Here is a 19,344-nt window from a genome sequence, read left to right as displayed (position 1 = left end):
AAATAGTCTTGTCTTCCTCTGCCCCACGGTGGTAGAATAAGTCACATCTTTTTACTGGTGTTAGAAAGAAAACCAGAAGACAAAAATGGAGCCACTTAGGCCAAGTCCCCCAATGGGAGGCTTAACACCTAACTTAATTGCAGTTCCCACCTCCCCCAGAAAGTCTCAACCTGTCAGGGATTTTCTGGTCAGCATGAATGAGTTAATGTCCCATGGGCCCTCACTATCCACCCCCACCCAAAGGAAGATGAGGTAATCCACCCAAGGCAGGCCCCTCCACCCCAGCAAGAGAAGGTGACCTTGCCTGGAACAATCTTTTTTGCTATAATTCCCTTGCCCCCTCTCCCTCCTTCCTATAAAAACCTTCCATGCTGTATAATTCCTGGCAGCTCCCTGCTATTTGGTGGATCAGATGCTGCCCGATTCTTGAATCACTTAAAGTCGATTAAATCTGCAAATTTACTCGGTGGAATATTTGTTAACACTGGAGAACAGGATTGCAACCCAATATCTGGGCATGGGGCCACCCAGCGGACTGTCTCAGTGAGGGCAATGGGTGATAGCCTTCCTAACCCACCTAGAAATGTTCTGTTATTTTAATAAAAGTTTCTATATCCCGATTTTAAAGAGATCGATCATTCTCTCCTTTTTCCCGATTGTCACCCGTCATTTATACCCTTTGTTAAGGTAAATGCTCCATGTCATCAAATTCTGGTTTTGAATGATCTTTTCTTAAAGATAATTGAATGGGAATCTGCATAGGTCTTTTTTTTTTTTTAATTTTAAAAAAGATTTTGTTTATTTATTTTACAGAGAAAGACACAGGGAGAGAGGGGTCACAGGCAGGGGGAGTGGAAGAGGGAGAAGCAGGCTTCCAGCTGATTAGGGAGCCCGATGCGGGGATCGATCCCAGAAGTCCGGGATCGTGACCCAAGCTGAAGGCAGACACTTAACGACTGAGCCACCCTGGCACCCCTCTGCATAGGTCTTGACCCACTCCCAGGCGTCTCATTCCAGAGTCCCCCAAGGGCTAACCTCCTTCGTCGGCGCGCGGCTTCCGTGGCTGCACCCTGACGCCAGGTGGGGGCGCCAAATGCACATGTGCAGTGCCTGGTCGCTGGGCTGGTGGGAGGTGGGGCCTGTGGGACTGCGGGGCGCCGTGATTGGTTGGGACACTCACAGAGAGCGCTGCCGCCTCTGATTGGCCGCCCGGAGTAGCTCGTGCCCGCGGGTGGAACCCACGCGAAGGCGGCCCGCGCGCCGGCCGGTGATTAGTTGGGTCGGTCCCTGCGCGCGCGCGGCCGTCCGTGGGAAGGACCGTCGAGGCGGGAGGCCGGCGCCGCGCCCTGGCGCGGACAGCAGCGGCCAAGCTGGCGGCGCGGCTCCCCCGCTCCCACTCGAACCCGCGGCTCGTCCGCGCCCGCGCCCACTCGCGGCTGGGCCGGGCCCGCGCGTCGCTGTCGCTGACCCCGCCGCCCGCGCCGTCCCTGCCGCACCCGCCGCTGCCCGGCCTGCCGCCCGGCCTGAGCCCCGCGCAGCCGCCGCCGCCCTCGGCGCTAGCCCTGGCGGAGCTGCCGCCTCTGCCCGCGCTTCCGCTGCGGCCCGAGCCCCTCGCGCCCTGGGGCCCCGGCGCCCACCTGGCGCTGCCGGAGCTGCCGCCCGAGGCCTGCGTGCCCGCGCCGCCGGCCGCCGCGCTCGCGCTGCAGGACCTGCCGCGCCTGCCCGCGCCCGCGCCTCCGCCCGCGCACCTGCCGCTGCCGCCGCTGCCCGAGGCCGCCGTCGCCGCCACGCCCGGGCCGGTGGGCGCGCGCGGCCGGCCCCCGCTCGTCGCCGAGCCGCCCCCCCAGCCGCTGCCGCCGCTGCCCGCGCGGCCCACGCCCTCCAGCCTGCTGGCGCCGCCCGCGCCCCGCGCCCCCTGGTTGCTGCCCGCCTTCCCCCCGCCGCTGCCGCCGCCCCCGATGCCGCCGATGCCGCCGCCGCACCTCTTCCTGTCGCCTCCCTGCTGACGGCGCGGCCCTCCCGAGACCGTCGATCCCGAGGGGCTGCGGGCGGGTTAGTAACCAGCCCCGCCTGGGACTGCCGGGCCGGGCGCCCTGACCGCCTTCCCCACCCCGACGGCTTCAGAAAGCCCTGGACTGCGCAAGAGGGAGGGAGTGTCGGGGAGCCGCCCAGCTTTGGGTTGGAAGCACCAAGTCTAAAAATACATTCGTTTTAAAGAATAGGGTCTTTATTCCATTTTCCCCGCCCGCCCTACAGCAAGCCTCCTGCCTGGTTATTTGAGACCGTAACTCATCCCGTGTGCTGATAAGTGCGGGCTTATCAGAGCCTTCTGGACAGGGACGGGGGGGGGGCGGTTGTTGGGGCGCCCACCGCACTTGGCTTGAGGAAACGAAAACAAGAGTTTGAAATGCCCTGACTGGGTCCGCAAAATGTCTCATTTTGCCCTCTAAAACGAAGGGTTTGGGTCCCATGACAAGGCCCTGCCCCACTCTGCGTGTTTGGCTTCCGGAAACCTGCCCGCGGCCTTACGAGTCGGGAGTCAGGCTGTGAACTGAAATAGATCCAAAGGTTCTTCCTGGGTGCCCCGGAAGAGCACTGGTGCTGATGGCTAACCGATACTGGGCCCAGGAGCAGCAGCATCACATGTAAGGACCAGGTCATCCCCACCAGAGACAGGAACACTCCCAAGGTGAGTCATGAAAGGAAGCTACTATTCTCCCCCCACAGTTGCTTGCCCTCTCCATCCCTACCCTGCCAGGTTCTCCCCAGCAGCGCACAACCCCGAATAAAAGTTCCCTTTGTTACTCAGGTGGCTTGGTCTCAGGTAACCAGGCAGATGTCCTATCTCAATGGGTCTTCTACAGGTCCAGAGTGGTATCGGGAAGCCAACTTGACCTTGGGCGACCTCTGAGAGCCGGGGGATCCACCAGCAAGAAAGGCAGTATATGAATTTCCTGGGACTGCTGGCGCAAATCACCACAAACTGGGCCACTTAAAATAAAAAGAATCTGTTCTCTCAAGGTTCTGGAAACCAGAAGTCCAAAATCAAGGCATTTAGGGCTGTCCTTCTCCCAAGGCTCTTGGGGAGGATCCTCTCTTGCCTCTCCGAGCTCTTGGTGACCCTGGCGTTCCTTGGCTTGCAGCCTTGTCCCTCCAGCCTCCGGGCTCGAGCTTCACCCCGCCTTACCCTGTGTCTGTGTCTCAAATCTTCCTGTTTTTTTTTTTTTTTCTTTTGACACCCGTCACTGAGTGTAGGGCCCACCCTGAATCCAGAATGATCTCATCTTGAGGTTTTTAATTTATCTTAATTACAGCTGCAAAGACTGTTTTCAAATAAGGCCATTTGTTTGAAAGCCACGGGTTCCAGGGCTTAAGGCCTGGCCTGTGTTGAGGGCTACCATGCAACCCATATGGGCAGTGTTCTTCCCCCAGAGAGGGGGGGCTGGCCCACCTCCAGAGCTGTCTTCCCAGCTTCCCCAAGCCCTGTGTTTGACACTTTGCCTCTTGCTGACCTGGAGCCCTGGGTGCCCTTGCAGTTCATCAGCAGGAGCCCAAGCCACTAAGTACCTTAATGACTCCCTTTCCCCTTTCTTGAATTATGGCCGAGTTCCCATTCCTGCTGGCTTGCTTCTTCCACTGACATCCTGCAGCTCTCCTCTCTCCGCTAAGAATCAGACTGCAGGAAGGACAAGACTGAAGGCACGCTCTGAAAGTTCACAGCCTTGAGGTGAGGGGTGACCCCCACTCAGAACCCCAGATGGGTAACTGCCGCCAGGTCTACAGAGTCTGACCAGAGTGAAAAGGCCATGATGCTGTTATCAAAAGAGTCTCGTGACAAGTCAGGCCCTACAGTGATCCCCCCACAAGGTGCGTGGGGTGCTCCCTGCCCGGGCAGATTCTTGTAGCGCCCCTGGGGGTAGGTAAGGCCGACTTCTCCCTTCCCTCATTTTGCAGCAGGGAAGCAGCTGAGGTTACTGCACTGGTGACTTACTCAGCAAGGTCTGACCCATCCTCCCTGAGGCTGCCCACAGGAGATGGGCGCAGAGCCAGTGACCTGACAGCGGGGTTGGGGTTGGGGGTCTGGGAGGGGGTCCTCCCGGTGTGATCAGATCCAGAGGCAGTCCAGTGCACAGGCTTTCTGGAGCAGGCTGCCGGGTGCCTGGAGGAGCGAGGGGAAGGAGGGAAAACTGGCTGGGGAGGAATGGGGTAGGATGTGGGGGGGCCAGGAGGCGGTTGTGGGCAAAGAGGCACTGGGACCCCCAGGTCACCCTCCAGCCCTGGGCTCAGGGCCTTGAGGTCATGGTCTGGAGCTGCTTCAGGCTTGTCCTGTTTTTCAAAGCACCTGTGGGCAAGTTTCCATTGAGCTCTGAGCTTGTTTCATTGTCTGGAAAATGGGGGTAGAGAGCTGTCATGGGACTCCAGGGTTTCATCTGCACCTTTTGGTTCAGGGGCCCGGGGAATCTGGCTTTTCTACCCACAAAGTCTGGGGCTTTGGGCACCTCTCCAAAGCCGAGGCTGGTGTTCCCTTGGAGTTGTGCAGTCCCCCTGCCCACCCCATCCTCTTCTTGGCACCATGGTGGCTCTGGGACCTTCAGTTCCCCTCCTTTGTCTTTGGGCCACACTTTTCTCTAAAAGCCTGGCAGCTGTTGGGATTGGAGTTAACCTGCTTCCGCCCTTCCCCTGCCTAAGCCCAGCGCCGGCTGCTTCCGCCCACCTGAGTGGCCCCACCCCACTGTCCCTCCACAGAACAAAGATCTGGTCCAGTTGTGCTACTCCCCGAAGCAGTGAGTGGAGTGAGGCCGCCCTCCCTTCCCCCGTGCCTCAGTTTCCCTCCACAGTCCTGTGTTGGGGCGGGTTTCCCTCCCCCATCTCTTTCCAGAGCGGAAGCAGAGGCCGTGGGGGTGGGGAGTCCAGCGGACTTGGAGGTGGTAACAGCACAGAGGGTGTCCGGGAGTCCTACCTCCATATCAATAGCATTCCAGCTCCACTGATGGTCCCTGCTGGGCCCCAACTTTAACCCTTTGGTTCCCGGATCCCATGCAGTCCAGGTGGCCCCAGGACCCAAGAGACGGCCTAAGGAGGGCTGAGGGTGGGAAGCCTGTCCCGCCTGGGGACCCTGGGAATCCACCCTCGGCCACTTAGCCCTCCTGCTCGCGGTTCCTCTGACCATCCCTGCTGACCTCTCCTTGTTCTCCCACAGCCTGTCCCATGTTCACCCCCCAGGAAAGCCTTGGCTGGGGGGTCTGTGTCTTCAGCCTCTGAGCACCCCCTCCCATGTGGCCAGCCCACCCCTGGCAGTGTGCAGTCTTCTCTGCTCGACTGTTGACCTGTTGAGCCCAAGAGGAATTTGGATCTATAACACTGAGGGTCATGGGTGCTGCCCCGGGGGGCAGGACGCTTAGCCAGGGTGTGTGTGTGCAGCGCGCACAGGGACTGTCACAACGCTGGGGGTTTAGAGCTGCCGGTGGAACGGAGGGTCCTTGGCACCAGGCCTGACTGCAGGCTCATAGGCGACCTGGGCTCATCAGGGTGAGTTGATCTCATGAAACCCTAGGCTTTCTCTGAGTCTAGAGAGCAAAGAGACCCGGGGCTGGGCTGCCCAGGATGGGAGGCCCCGAGGGAGGGTTGCTGGAGCCCTCAAAGACTTGGGCTTCAGGTCGCCTCGACAACTGCTTCAACCTGTGTGTCCAGATTCCTCCAGGCCCCCAGGCTTGCCTCTGTTTGCCCTTCTCCTCAGCCCCTCCCCAGCGTGAAATCCAGGGCCCCAGGCGCTGGATGAACTGGGCAAACAGCCCCGAGATTCCCCAGGATCACTGCGGCCTGCAGGCTCAGTCACGGCCCCCTCTGGCCCCTTTCCATTCCCTCAGGGTCCGTGGGGCCACCGCAGTCTACCCCACAGCCCTGCTCTTGGGTGCTGGCCTCAGTCTCCCTTTCAGCAGTTCTCTCGAGCTTTTTTTGGTAGATGACCTTGTTGCAAATCTGATGAAAGTATAAACCTTTCTTCCCCAAAGTGCTAAAACCGCATTCCCAGAAGCAGTGCACCAACTGAACGGGTGGAGAGGCGCCCAGTGCACATCACGCCCAGGGCCCTAGAGCGGTGCCTTCAGAGCCCATGTTGGGGGGCCCCAGTGGCCCTGTTACTTCCCAGGTTGACAAGGGGTACCCCCTCATAGAGCAGATAGGCCATGGGCACTCCCTTCTCAGGAGGAGGTATGGAAGTGAGATGCTCTTCTAAGTGGGGCCCCAGCTCTGCCTTAAAGGGTCCGCCTGCCACCCAGGAAAGTGTATGAAAGGAAGGAATTTTCATCAGCGTCTCCCATTCTTTTCCCCTCAGTTCCTAGCACCCAGAAAGGGGCTTGAGGAGTTCATGACCCCCCATACGAAGGGCCCATGTTTGTGGGTCATGTAAGGTTTCTCACAGGGGTATTAGACCTAAGAAGGGTAAGGACCTTGACCTTCCATGATCGGTCCCTGGTTGGTGGCAGGATTTGAATTATAGTCTGAGTCCCAGGTTGCCCCCACAAGAGGAGTCACAGGCTCCGACGGGGTCTCAGGAGTGGGAGGGTCTTTCCTGGGGACAGTGAGGCAGGGTTCACCTGGGGTCACCTTCTTGGGCTCCTCCAGAGTGACCATTTACTCCTCATGGCAAAGCCTTGGGTCCTGGGACTCGCCTCCAGCTGGGGCTTCTGTCTCTGTTACTCTTCCCCCTTCACCCACAGACCCCTGTGTGCCCCTCCCCTGCTTTCACAAGAAATTCTTTATCCCTTGGCCCCTAGAGACCTGTGGCAGCTCAGCTGGGCCCTCAGTTTCAGTGTGGGGGTGGAGACAGCACACCTGAGCTGGGGTGGGGGGGGGTTTCTAGGCCGTTGCCTGGGTGATGCTACCTGAGCTGGGCTCCAGGCACCTGTCGCCCAGGGAACAGTGCGGGCGGGGCCCCTCCCTTGAGAGCAGCCGGGGCCACTGGGCTGAGACTGAAGACAGATCAGGTTCCTGGGGCGGGCAGGGGGACAAGCTGGATTGGGGGGTGTGTGATACTGGGGGATCCGGGTGTGTTGGCAACAGGGAATGAAACGCCTACAGGGAGGAGTTGCTGGGGGAGGGGGCGGCGGCCTGAACCTCTACTTCTCTTTGCCGAGACTGCCAGAGCTCCATCCCCCGCCCTACTCCTTGCTCCCCAGCTGGCCAGTCTGTCCTTTCCCTTGTCCCTGCATTCCCACAGGCACCAAGGTTCTTTCCTTCCCCATTCCGGTCGCAGTATCCCCTCCCAGGCTCCCCATCCCACCCCTAGCTCTGCCCGCTGCCTGTAGCTCCCGCTTTCCCCAGTCTCGGCTCCACTGCCCCTCCCCTGCCTCCACCTCAAAACCCCGCCTGCACCTGGGAGCCAGCTGAGTCCCCAGGTGACACCCACAGACAGTGTGCCGCTGTGCCTCCGGCGGGACAAGGCTCTGCTCAGCCTGCAGGTGGGTCCGGAGGGTCTTTGCAAGCTGGGTCACGGGGGCAGTGGCCAACAGGACCCTCGAGAGAACGCCTCAGCTGAGGGCTGTGAGACTGATCTGTGCGCGTCCGGATCAGAGAGAGGTGCTTTGCAAGAGGCCCACGGATGTGAGGGACAGTCCTGGCCAAGGCCACTGACTTCCCCACGTCCTGGGCACTGAGACCCCCCACCCAGTGGCAACGGGCCCACCCCTGGGAGTCAAGCAGGCCGTCTAGGGTTAAGAAGACCTGAGCGGACAAGATGGCTTCAACTGGCCTTGAACTCCTGGGTATGACCCTGGCCGTGCTGGGCTGGCTGGGCACTCTGGTGTCGTGTGCCTTGCCCCTGTGGAAGGTGACCGCCTTCATCGGCAACAGCATCGTGGTGGCCCAGGTGGTATGGGAGGGTCTGTGGATGTCCTGCGTGGTGCAGAGCACCGGCCAGATGCAGTGCAAGGTCTACGACTCCCTGCTGGCGCTGCCCCAGGACCTGCAGGCTGCTCGCGCCCTCTGCGTCGTTGCCCTCCTGCTGGCCCTGCTCGGACTGCTGGTGGCCATCACAGGGGCCCAGTGCACCACGTGCGTGGAGGACGAAGGCGCCAAGGCCCGCATCGTCCTCACCGCGGGGGTCCTCCTCCTCCTCTCCGGCATCCTGGTGCTCATCCCCGTCTGCTGGACCGCACACGCCGTCATCCAGGACTTCTACAACCCCCTGGTGGCGGAGGCCCTCAAGCGGGAGCTGGGGGCCTCCCTCTACCTGGGCTGGGCCGCTGCTGCCCTGCTCATGCTTGGGGGGGGCCTCCTCTGCTGCACGTGCCCTCCACCCCAGATTGAGCGGCCAAGAGGACCAAGGCTGGGTTACTCCATCCCCTCCCACTCAGGGGCTTCTGGACTGGACAAGAGGGACTATGTATGACGTGGAAAGTGTCCCTGGAAACCCGCAGCTCAGAGTCTTGACCTTGCCCCCACTGCCAACACCTCCCGAGGCAAAATGCCTTTCCCAGAAGCTCCAATCAGGGCTGGCTATGGAGTGGGGTCCCTACGGGTCCTTCTCCTACCTTGCCCTCTAGGCAGAGCCATAACTGACAGGGTGAGCCCCTCTGCCCCCCTAACCTCCCCACTCTGCTCCCCCTGTACGAACTGCTCACTTCTTTGATCCACAGCTTAGGCTGGCCATCCTCTTCCTCTGAGGCTACCCCTGGCCTAGGAATTCGAGCTTCACCCAAAGGGCAGAAGGTCCTTGGCTCCAAAATAAGGAGGGGATCCCTGCCTGGGGTGGGTCCTCCCCAGCCTGGCCACCACCTGAATCTAGAGGTCCAGGCCAGGAGCCCCAGCCAATCACCCCACCCTCTATGCCCACCTGCCAGTGGGAAATAAACAAGAGAATTTGTACCTTGGCTCTTCTGGTCTGTGGCTGGGTGGGGAAGACCAGGCGGCCTTCCAGGGGGCTGTCAGCCTACGGCTTGTGCAGTGGAGACCCTCCCTTCCCGGGTGAGGCACAAGGATAAGATGAGTCCCTTGTGTTCTCCTCCTCCCCTGCCAGGTTGGCACCCAGCAGTCCCCCAGCAGCACCCAAGGCAAAGAACAAAATAAGACATGCTTTATTCAGCAAAAACTGGTGAGTGTGTTGGTGGGGTGGCGTGGCAGAAGTGTGCAGGGTTGAAGGTGAGAGGATCAGGGTGGTGGGGGGTGGAGCATCTGGAGCACAGCTGAGACCTGGGAGGTGGGCAGTTCTTCGGTGTCCGTGAGGCTTGAGAGCCCCCAAGGGTTCCAGAGGCTGGCCAGTGAGGAGGGACTTCAGTACAGGCTGAGAGCCCCTGGACGGCTATGCTGGCCCACAGCTGGAAGCTGGCCTCCAAGAAGGGGATGCCCAGGGTGGAGAAAGATCCAGAAACCAAAGCATCTCCTCCTTGGCGCCATCATCCAAAGGCAAGAAATACCAACAGCAGAGCCCAGGAGAGACCTGGGTTCCTTGGTTAGGTTATCAAGTGAATTTTAAAAATACCCGTCCCCACAAGAGTGAAAAAGAAAAACAATCCCCAAGCTGTGTGCGGAACCGTCTCCGTGTCTCCAGCCCAGCAGGTTGCTGAGGGAGCCTCCACTCCCCTACCAGAATTAGACGTAATTCTTAGTGGGGTACTCAGGGGCACCCTGAGAGGTGGCCTGTGCGGCTGATGCCGAGTAGCGGGCCATATAATGGTTTGGGCCCCGGGACCTCCCAGAGGGACAGGTGCAGCACAGCAGCCCGCCGCCCAACAACAAAAGGCCGGAGGCTGCCCAGCCCAAGTAGAGAGAGGCCCCCAGCTCCCGCTTTTGGGCGTCTGACACCAGGGGGTTGTAGAAGTCCCGGATGATGGCGTGAGCCGTCCAGCATACGGGGATCAGGATCAGGACCCCTGAGATGACAAAGATGATCCCAGAGACTAGCACCAGACGGGCCTTGGAGTCCTTGTCCTCCACGCAGGTGGTACACTTGGCTCCCGCGAGGTAGACCAGCAGCCCGAGCAGGGCCACAAGGAGGGCAACGACGCAGAGGGCGCGAGCAGCCTGCAGGTCCTGGGGCAGCGCCAGCAGGGAGTCGTAGACCTTGCACTGCATCTGGCCGGTGCTCTGCACCACGCAGGACATCCACAGACCCTCCCATACCACCTGGGCCACCACGATGCTGTTGCCGATGAAGGCGGTCACCTTCCACAGGGGCAGGGCACACGACACCAGACCATTTACCCAGCCAAGCAGTGTCAGGACAATCCCCAGGATTTGCAGACCAGCAGAAGCCATGGCCAAGTTGAGGTTGAGAGGAGCCGCACTGGGGGACAGAAGCAGACGGATATTAAGACAGGCTGGTCCAGACCCTCTGTTACTGATGAGGGCCAACTCTCACACCACAGGCTGTGGCCCCACCACAGGGCAGTGTTATCTGACAGCAAAGTAGCCAAAAGGGCAGGAATCCCCCAAAAGAGGGCAATTTCCAGGTGCCCTCCTTGGGGCACACAGATGGTGGGTTGGCTCTAGCCAGGAATTTCAGGCTCAAAACCTGTCAGTTTCAACATCAAGATTGGAGATCCAAGCTTCCTCCCCACCACCCAATAGCAGTGTTTAAACCCCTCACCCCAACCATACCCCCAGGTGGGTGGTGACCTTTGTGTCTCAGGTGACCCGTCATACCTGGCCTAGCCAGGCCCTACCTGTCCCGGCCCAGCCTCAGTCAAATTCCAGAGGGGGCTGGAGAAGTGAACAAGAAAAAAAATTCCACCCTCTTGCCCAAAAGCTCTTCCCAACGGCTCTCCTCTGACCCCCTGGGTCCTGCTCTTCTGCCCTCCCTTAGGGTCACACTGAGGATACTTCCAAGGCTGGGGACATTTTCTTGTGCCTTCCTGTCCCAGATGCCATCCTCTCAGGATTCAATTCCTCTAAAAGGACCTAAACCCTCGGAGTGTGTCCAGTTAACTGCCCCCCTCACTTGTCTCCCCACACATCCCACTCTGTTGTGGCTAGGTTCGGGGGTCAGTTCTGCTCGAGGTCCTGTTGCAGCTCTCCGTTGCCCAAAGATTCCACACAGGATTTGGACCTTAAGTTAGCACCGGCCCCAGCCGCGTGGCCAGAGGACAGACTGTGCACTCATTTGCATCCCGCCCGTACCTGACGGAGCTAATGACCGCGAAGGAGATCGGACGGGGCGGCCCACGCCAGGCTCATCCCAACCCCGGCGTCGGCCCTCCACATCCAGGCACCCAGCACCTATCCCCTCCAAGACCCTACCCCTGTCCTCGACCCCTTCTCTTTCCGCACACTATGGGGTCGGCTTGGCGCAAGGGCGCCCCCTCCTGCTTTCGATCTGAGTCCTGCCCGAAGAAGGGACGGCAGCTTGGGAGCGGTGCTGCGGGAAGGGCTTAATGGCGGCGGTAATCAGCAGGGTCTGCTCCGGTAGGTGAGGGGGAGGGGGGCCCCGCCCCAGAGAGCAGCGCAGGTGGGGGAGGGGCGCCCGGGTTTCGGTGCCTTTGTCCCGGGGGAGGGGGAGGGGCGTTTAACCCTTCAGTGGCTGCAGAAGAACCTGACCAGCTCCGCAGCTTCGGGGCAGACCCCCGCCCAGGGGCGGTGTTCCCCCAGTTAAGTCCAGGTTCTCTACATGCACCCCTACCTACACCAACATACCCGCTGCACCCCACTCCTTGAGGAGTCCGCCTCTTCCCCTCCAACGCTGGCACTTCCCCTAGGCTCACCTGCAAAGAAGCCCAGAAGGATTCGTAGGAGCCGCAGAATGTGCTCACGGGGGCGGAGGTGGGGGGTCTTAAAGAGGCAGTGACGTCACTGGACCACCGCCCCGGGGAGGGGCAGAGACCCCTTTCCAGACTGCGGCGCGCGAATCCCAACCTCGTCAGCTGGGGTCGCTCGAGCCTGGGGCCGCTGCTCCGACGTGTGGCCCGGGGGGTGGGACCTCAGCTGGCTAACGCCGGCCCCCAGTGGGTCAGGGCACCGGGAATGAAGCCCTAGCTTGGCTCTTGACTCCGCGACTTACTAGTCCTGGGACCCTGGGAACTCACCCAACCTTCCCAAGGTTCAGTTTTACACTCGGAAAAATTGGAGACGACAAGAGCACATTTAACTGTGTAGCTATGCTCCAAGGTAGAAATTAAAGACATTATTATTATTATTTGTTATGTCGTTATCATTATACTCCGGGGTCCTTAAAAAAGCTGCAGTTATCTTTGAGATGCGTTGTTCGTGTCTGATTGTCGCCCGCAACTTCCTGGACTTCCAGCATCCACAGCATAGGGCCAGGTCTGCGTCCCTGCGGGGTCCCCGCCGCAGGCGCACCGAGTTGGTGCTTTTTGAGCTAATGACTGAATTAAGCGGGCCAGGCTGGGCGGGGCGTCCAGGAGCGGGTCGCGGGGCGGGCTGAGCCGAGGGCACCGCCCCGGAAGGCGGGGGCGGAGGCGGGGCTGCAGCTCTTCGCCCCCGCCAGCGCGCGGCTGGCTCAGACGGCCGCGGCCGCGGGACGCGCACCATGCTTCCCGGTCCGCTGCGTCCGCTGCCGCGGCTCCTCGTGCTGGGGCTCGGGCTGGCGCTACTGGGCGCGGCGGGCGGGGAGCGAGTGCCAGGTACGCCGGGCGCGGGCTGGGCGGGAGGTCGCGGGGGCCCTGGGAGCCTCTCGCCGGGGATCGGAGAGCCGGCATTGGGGACCCGGAGAACCGGGCCGAACTTGGGGGGAAGTAGACGGACACGGGGATTCGGGGTTAGGTGTTCTCCAGACACCGCACTCCCTGGCCCGGAGAGGTTCATCCCGCTCCGAATTTCATCCGCAGTCTCGGCCTCAGTTTCCCCCATTTCAAATGGGGGGACGGCTTCTGTCCTAATAAGTCCAGACTCAGAAGTGGAGGGAAAAAGAAAGTTTGAGGGCGGGATGTCTCGTTCGGTGAGAAAAGGCACGCCCCTATCGTGTTAAGTACCTGGTTCTGTCTGGCCCCATTGACCAAAGAGTCTCGGGGGGGTCGTATCGAAGACACGGGGGTCGGTACCCCCTATACCATGTGGGGTGCCCCCTTCCATCCGGTGACTTCAGTGCCCAGTTATGCGGGGGGAGGGACTGGGGTCGGGCCGGGTGCCCAGGAGTGAGTCACCCGCCGGCTGCGGGGGGGGTTGGGGACCTGATACCCCCCCCCCCACAGCGTCCCGCGCTAGGCCCCCCTTTCCCCCACGCTGCTGAGCCCCGGCCGGGCCGTGCGGTCACCTGTGAGGAATGCGGGGGGAGGGCGCCGGTGACTCACGTTATTTGAGCCGGCCGACCCTGACCTCAGCCCCCAGAATAGCCGTGCCCCGCCCCAGCCTCTGACCAGCGGCCCCCTCCCCAGGCACCACCCCCTGCTCTCGCGGCAGCTCCTGGAGCGCAGACCTCGACAAGTGCATGGACTGCGCGTCTTGCCCGGCGCGACCACACAGCGACTTCTGCCTGGGCTGTGAGTGGGGGGAGGGACCAGGGGCGAATGGACCAGAGTAGAAGAGTTGCGGGGGTGGAGAGGGGAGCAGTGGGCTTCAGATCTGGGGAATTAATCAGGAGTGGGGGTTGGAGGTGGGGTGGGAAGGGATAGGATTAGGGCAGGGGCCAAGGTGGAGAAAAGGCGTGGGACTTTCCCCCAGGTGGGATCTAGGGGGCGGGGCTGGTACCGAGAGGGGCGAGGCCTAACTTGGAATCCCGCCCCCAGGCGCTGCATCCCCTCCAACCTCCTTCCCCCTGCTGTGGCCCATCTTGGGGGGTGCTCTGAGCCTAGCCCTCGTGCTGGGACTGCTTTCTGGCTTCTTGGTCTGGAGACGGTGCCGCAGGAGAGAGAAGTTTACTAGTAAGTGAGCCAGCCCCTCCCGTCCCGTCCCCTCCCCCCACGCCCCATTATTCCTCACCATCTCCCTGCTCCTGACCACCCCTCTTCTTATCTTGCAGCCCCCATTGAGGAGACCGGCGGGGAGGGCTGTCCTGGTGTGGCACTGATCCAGTGACAGAGAGAGCCCTTGCCAGCAGGAGGCCCCACCCACTTATCATTCATTCATTCATTCATTTTGGAGCCAGCCCCCTCACTCCAGACACAGCCAGAGCCAGACTCTTCCAACCACAGGGGTGTGGAGGGATGGGGGACTGGTGAATCAGCTCTCCGAGGCCTGGGCCCAGGCTTCAGAGGAGCCTTCCAAGGTGTCTGACTGCCCTGTCTCTGGCTTCAGGACAGGAAAGGAGCCCCACGCTGGCTCACACCAGACAGCTGACACCAAGGAACCGCAGCATTTGCACAAAGGGTCCCTCCCTCCACCCCCATGGCCCAAGGGCCCGAGGGCCAGCCATCATCAGGCCCCACCCACTCAGACGGACGTTCTGAAATTCCACCGTGGGGTCTCTGCCTGGGGGGTTAGGGACCTGTTTCTAACACTAGGGGGCTGGCCCTCTAGGGGGGCTGGCCCTAAGACACTGTCCCCCCCACCCCCAAAGGGGGGGAAATATTTATTTTGGGGAGAGAGTTTGAAAGGGAGGGAAAATTTATTAATAAAAGAATCTTTAACTTTAAATGGTTTGGAGAGTGGCATGATCCCCAGCCCGACTTCCCAGAGCTGGAGGGAGGAGTGAGTCAGCCGCGGGGGCGGGGGGGTGAGGCTCTGACTCACACATTCTCAATGCCTGAGCCCAGCCTGCCAGGACCTGGCCGGGTCCTGACCGTTTTTTCCAGGGAAGATTTTGAGAAACCCCAAGCATCCAGCGTCCCAGCCTTCCCATCTTCCTTCCCAAAAGGTCCCAGGGTTCCAGACGGAAGCCTTCATTTGCTCAGCAATCTTTATTCAGTTCCAGGGGAAATGCCTCCCTTCCTTCCCATGCTCCTGTCCCTCCAGCCCCTCCCAGTCCAGGGCTCTGTGGGATTCACTGTCCTCCTCTGTTGAGGGTCCGTTCTGGGGCCCAGGGGCCTGATCTGGAGAATATTCAGGACAGCTGGTCCCTCAGTGGGGATGCTGGTCTTCTGTGTTGTGGGGAAGAAGGAAAGTGGGCAGAAATAATGCCCAGCAGCACTCAGAGCTCCATTATCTCCCCAGCTTGGGTTGCAGAGTAGTGGGGGTTGGGGGTGTCCCCTAGCCTCAGCAGCCGGAGGGCCTCAGGGATCAGGTTCCCAGGATAGCGCCACAGAAGCAGCTCAGAGCAAGGGCTCCTGGAAAAGGAAATAACAGCATGGGGCTGAGGCTGGCCTGGAAGAGCCACCTCCCTCCAGGACCAGGTCCCCAAGAGCTCTTGGGCTGCCAGCACCTTCCAAGGAGCCAAGATGGGAAACAACGGAGGTTGGGTAGAAGCTAAAAATATCAGGATGAGGCAGGGCCTAGAGAGTGGCTTCAAAGATCGGGTGTGATCCTCCAGAAGGCCAAGACGGTGGATGGTGCCTACCTGAGTGGGGGCAGAGATGGGGGGAAAGCCATGGGGGGGCTGCAGTAAGGGTGGTCATTGTGCAGGCTGAGTCGAGAGAAGTGAGTGGCCATATTCTCTTCAGAAAGGAACTGTTTTCGCAAGGGCTCCCTGGGGAGAGACAGGAAGACAGGCAGGCTGGGATATTCACATCCGTGGCAGTCTGATGGGGACCTAAGGTGACAGAGGTCTTGTTGGGAGTCCCTCCCTGCCCCCAAACTCACTGCTCCTCCTCCAGGCGCCGCTTGGTGCTCATGGGCACAGCTCCTCGGGGAGGGGAGCTGGGAAGAAAAGAAAGCCAGGTGCACCCCACCCTCTTGGCCCCATCCCCAGGATCGGCTCTCCAGTGCCTGCAGTGTAGTCAGGAAGCCCCCAGACCACCCGTCACAGCTGACACCTAAGTCACCCCATGTCCCAGGTCAGCCAGCAGCCTGCCTCAGAACTCAGCCCAGTCTTAGCTTATGCCCAAGCCTTGCCGACTTGCCCCACCGCGTGTCATCTTGCAGACCAGCCATGAGCCCCCAGCCCAAGCTCCTGGGCCTCTGGGCAGGCCCACCCAGTTCCCTCACACACACCTCACGTCCTGGGCTCGGGGCGTCCCCGACGCGGCCCTTGGGTCGCGCTGGGCCCGACCTGGGGGTCCTCGTTCTAGGGGCTGCTGCAGGATCATTTGGGTTCGGGGTCCCACAGGCAGAGGGTGGGATCCAGGCGACAGGGCGGAGCCTCAGAGGGCGTGGTCCAGCGTGAGGGGCGTGGCGCTACGCGCGCGCAGTGGCGAGGTTCTGCGCAGGCGCGGAAGACGAGCGCCGCGCGGCTAGAAAGCGTGTGGGCTCGGCGAAGTGGGGGAGGGGACCTGTCTTAGAGGGACCGCGCTAGGCGCTACTTGGTGTTGGCGATCTTCGCGGCGGTGACCTTGGATCCTGAAGCTCTGTAATACTCGGCGGCCGCCTTCGCGCCGGGCCGGCCGGCGGTGTTGGGGCTGTCCGGCGTCCCGAAGGGAACCGCTCGCGGGCACGTTCAGACTTGTGAAACTGCGTCGCGCTGAGCGCCCTGGGATTTGTAGTTCTCATGGAGCGAGCTGTGCCACACGCGGTACCTCTGGGTCAGGTGAGGCGGGCGTGGTGCGCGGTGCCTTCTGGGGTTTGTAGTCCATGCCTGGCTAGGAAGAGGCTGGCAAGGAGTCATTCCTGAGCATGACTGCCCTGTTTTGTTTGGGACTCGGACTCTGACCAGGAGTGGCCTCTGACCCAGCATGATCTTAGGGGCCTAACGTGAAAGTTGGAGGGTAGGGATTAGAAGTCAGTATATTTTATGTATCGGGTTAATGGGGCCACTTTTTTTAATAAAATTTTTTAAAAAGATTCTTTTATTTGTCAAAGAGAGATCACAAGTAGGCAGAGAGGCAGGCAGAGAGAGAGGGAAGCAGGCTCCCCGCTGAGATCCCAGGACCAGGATCCCCGGACCCTGAGATCATGACCTGAGCAGAAGGCAGAGGCTCAACCCACTGAGCCACCCAGGCACCCCTGGAGCCACTTTTTAAGCACTTTCTACCAGAGAGTTGTATGTGAAGCTCTAGATATATGAGCTCAGACACCTGTGACAAAGTCTCCCGTGAACTCCATTTGCCACTTGAGGAGGCCAGGCTGGGCACTTGCTCAAGGTCCTGGTAGACATCACACCTTGACAACTCTTGGGACTCTGGGCACACACCCACTTGGTGGGCCGCCTCAAAGGATGGCTGAGCGATCTGGGCCGTGGGAGTCTGGACAGACCGCAGGGGTTGCAGGAAGGAGTCTGACTGGCAGGTCCTAGATGTTCCAGGTCGCCTTCATCCAGCTTCCCCCAACAGATGGAAGTGTTTCAGGCCCTGCAGCGGCTCCACATGACCATTTTCTCCCAGAGTGTCTCACCCTGTGGGAAGTTCCTTGCAGCTGGCAACAATTACGGGCAGATCGCCATCTTCAGGTATCCTCATCCCTGCTCCCACTATCCTGTAGCTCTAGCACTTGTAAGCCCTGTTACTGGCACCCCCTGCTTCTGACTCTCAGGCTGCCCTCCCCTCTCCCTTCAGCTTGTCTGCTGCTTTGAGTTCTGAGGCCAAAGAAGAAAGTAAGAAGCCCGTGGTCACATTCCAAGGTGGGTACAGCCATTGAGTCTGGCTTAGAGAACCCTGGGTAGGGGAGGGCAGCAGGACAGGGTCACTCAGGTTCTGCATTTCCGTCTAGCCCATGATGGGCCTGTCTACAGCATGGTCTCCACTGATCGACACCTGCTCAGTGCTGGGGATGGGGAGGTGAAGGCCTGGCTTTGGGCAGAGATCCTCAAGAAGGTAAGGAGTATGGAGCTGGGGGACAGTTGGGGTGCCTGGTCCCAGGGAGCCTCTGACATTATCCAGCGTTTCCTTCCGTGAAGGGCTGTAAGGAGCTGTGGCGGCGTCAGCCTCCATACAGGTAAGCTAGGGCCCTGTGGGCAAAAGGGGCTTGGAGGCAAAGGTACTGCCTCACCAGAGCTGACCTCACTTTCTCTCTCCCAGGACCAGTCTCGAAGTGCCTGAGATCAATGCTTTGCTTCTCGTCCCCAAGGTCTGAGCCCTTTGTGACTGGGGCTCTACTCTGCCCTGTTCTTGGTCCAGTCTTAAAAGCCTTTCCCCTCTCCCTGTCCTGATTCGATGTTGACTTGCGATTCCACTCTGCCTTCTTCTGTAGGAGAATTCTCTCATCCTGGCAGGGGGAGACTGTCAGTTGCATACGATGGACCTTGAGACTGGGGCCTTCACAGTGAGCAGGCCACGGGGCTGGGTGGTCAGGGCTGAATGGGAGTAGGGGCATCCTTTCAGGGTCTCCTCCTGACACTGGCCCTCCTCCTGCAGCGGGCTCTCCGGGGCCACACAGACTATATCCACTGTCTGGCACTGCGGGAGCGGAGCCCTGAGGTGCTGTCGGGTGGTGAGGATGGAGCCGTGCGACTTTGGGGTAAGTTAGTGTCTGGTTGGAGGGAAAGGTGGTGGCGAAGACTGGGGCCAGCAGGGCGCTTCTCGCCGTCCTTCCCCCACAGACCTCCGCACAGCCAAGGAAGTCCAGACCATCGAGGTGTATAAGCATGAGGTGAGGGCACGCGCCACGCCCTGTCCTCCCTTCCACCTCCCTGGGCATCACCCATGTCTTCATCTCCTTCTCTTACCCTCTTTCCCCTAGGAGTGCTCGAGACCCCACAATGGGCGTTGGATCGGATGTCTGGCAACGGACTCAGACTGGATGGTGAGCAGGGCGAGGTGCAGAATGGGGTTACCACTCCGGGCCCTGCCAGCTAAGAGCCTGACCTCAAAGTGGCTGGGGACCCCCTCCCTTCTGCCCAGGTCTGTGGAGGCGGCCCAGCACTCACCCTCTGGCACCTCCGATCCTCCACGCCCACCACCATTTTCCCCATGCGGGCACCACAGAAACACGTCACCTTCTACCAGGACTTGGTGAGGCCCTCTGTCTTGCTTCTACCACCTTTGCCCGGTTCTCTCCAGTTCTGACCCCTGACTGCCCTCCCTACCCTCCACAGATTCTATCTGCTGGCCAGGGCCGCTGTGTCAACCAGTGGCAGCTGAGTGGGGAGCTGAAGGCCCAGGTGCCTGGCTCTTCCCCAGGGCTGCTTAGCCTTAGTCTCAACCAGCAGCCAGCAGCACCCGAGTGCAAGGTGGGTCCTGCAAGGGGCTGCGATGGTCCTCGGGGCGGGGAAAGGGGGGGGGACACATGTATGGCCGGGCCAGTCACCCCCATCTTGCCTCCAGGTCCTGACAGCCGCGGGTAACAGCTGCCGGGTGGATGTCTTCACCAATCTGGGCTACCGCGCCTTCTCCCTGTCCTTCTGATATGTGTCAACACCTCTTCTGTAGTAGGGATTTGGAGTGCTTTTCTTTCTTTCTTTTTTAATAAATAAATTTCCAGGCTGTTTTT

The 19,344-nt window shown here is 60.4% G+C and overlaps 5 protein-coding genes across 7 annotated transcripts; 3 read left to right on the top strand and 2 right to left on the bottom strand.

Annotated features, from left to right (window-relative positions):
* The first annotated feature begins 7,589 nt into the window (after positions 1-7,589).
* On the top strand, positions 7,590-8,864 carry CLDN9 (claudin 9). Its single transcript, XM_004750608.3, has one exon. The coding sequence runs from the start codon at positions 7,736-7,738 to the stop codon at positions 8,387-8,389; it is 654 nt and encodes a 217-aa protein (XP_004750665.1). The 5' UTR covers positions 7,590-7,735; the 3' UTR covers positions 8,390-8,864.
* Positions 8,865-9,056: 192 nt separating this feature from the next.
* CLDN6 (claudin 6) lies at positions 9,057-11,897 on the bottom strand. Its single transcript, XM_004750607.3, has 2 exons — positions 11,697-11,897; positions 9,057-10,282 (listed from the first exon to the last, which is right to left on the bottom strand). Exon 2 carries the CDS (start codon positions 10,252-10,254, stop codon positions 9,589-9,591), a length of 666 nt encoding a protein of 221 aa, XP_004750664.2. The 5' UTR covers positions 10,255-10,282; positions 11,697-11,897; the 3' UTR covers positions 9,057-9,588.
* A 541-nt stretch (positions 11,898-12,438) lies between these two features.
* TNFRSF12A (TNF receptor superfamily member 12A) lies at positions 12,439-14,523 on the top strand. The gene is made up of 4 exons (XM_004750596.3): positions 12,439-12,575; positions 13,326-13,430; positions 13,677-13,811; positions 13,910-14,523. Exons 1-4 carry the CDS (start codon positions 12,482-12,484, stop codon positions 13,963-13,965), a joined length of 390 nt encoding a protein of 129 aa, XP_004750653.1. The 5' UTR covers positions 12,439-12,481; the 3' UTR covers positions 13,966-14,523.
* Positions 14,524-14,767: 244 nt separating this feature from the next.
* On the bottom strand, positions 14,768-16,105 carry HCFC1R1 (host cell factor C1 regulator 1). 3 transcript variants are annotated; one of them, XM_004750598.3, is made up of 4 exons: positions 15,976-16,105; positions 15,625-15,681; positions 15,383-15,511; positions 14,768-15,152 (listed from the first exon to the last, which is right to left on the bottom strand). In XM_004750598.3, exons 1-4 carry the CDS (start codon positions 16,068-16,070, stop codon positions 15,017-15,019), a joined length of 417 nt encoding a protein of 138 aa, XP_004750655.2. In that variant the 5' UTR covers positions 16,071-16,105; the 3' UTR covers positions 14,768-15,016. The 3 variants fall into 3 exon arrangements, with proteins under 3 accessions (XP_004750655.2, XP_004750654.2, XP_004750657.2); XM_004750597.3 differs by lacking the exon at positions 15,625-15,681 and having other exon boundaries at positions 15,383-15,574; XM_004750600.3 differs by lacking the exon at positions 15,625-15,681.
* A 266-nt stretch (positions 16,106-16,371) lies between these two features.
* On the top strand, positions 16,372-19,341 carry THOC6 (THO complex 6). Its single transcript, XM_004750601.3, has 13 exons — positions 16,372-16,507; positions 17,250-17,365; positions 17,472-17,536; positions 17,626-17,729; positions 17,813-17,850; positions 17,934-17,982; positions 18,106-18,177; positions 18,270-18,372; positions 18,455-18,504; positions 18,595-18,657; positions 18,756-18,866; positions 18,950-19,084; positions 19,179-19,341. Exons 1-13 carry the CDS (start codon positions 16,469-16,471, stop codon positions 19,257-19,259), a joined length of 1,026 nt encoding a protein of 341 aa, XP_004750658.1. The 5' UTR covers positions 16,372-16,468; the 3' UTR covers positions 19,260-19,341.
* Positions 19,342-19,344: the final 3 nt, after the last annotated feature.

This window comes from Mustela putorius, unplaced genomic scaffold, assembly GCF_011764305.1.
Source record: "Mustela putorius furo isolate JIRA1106 unplaced genomic scaffold, ASM1176430v1.1 tig00004007_pilon_pilon_pilon, whole genome shotgun sequence".
NCBI lineage: Eukaryota > Metazoa > Chordata > Mammalia > Carnivora > Mustelidae > Mustela > Mustela putorius.
Note: the sequence above shows the minus strand (reverse complement) of the source record. Positions and strands in the feature narration are given on the sequence as shown.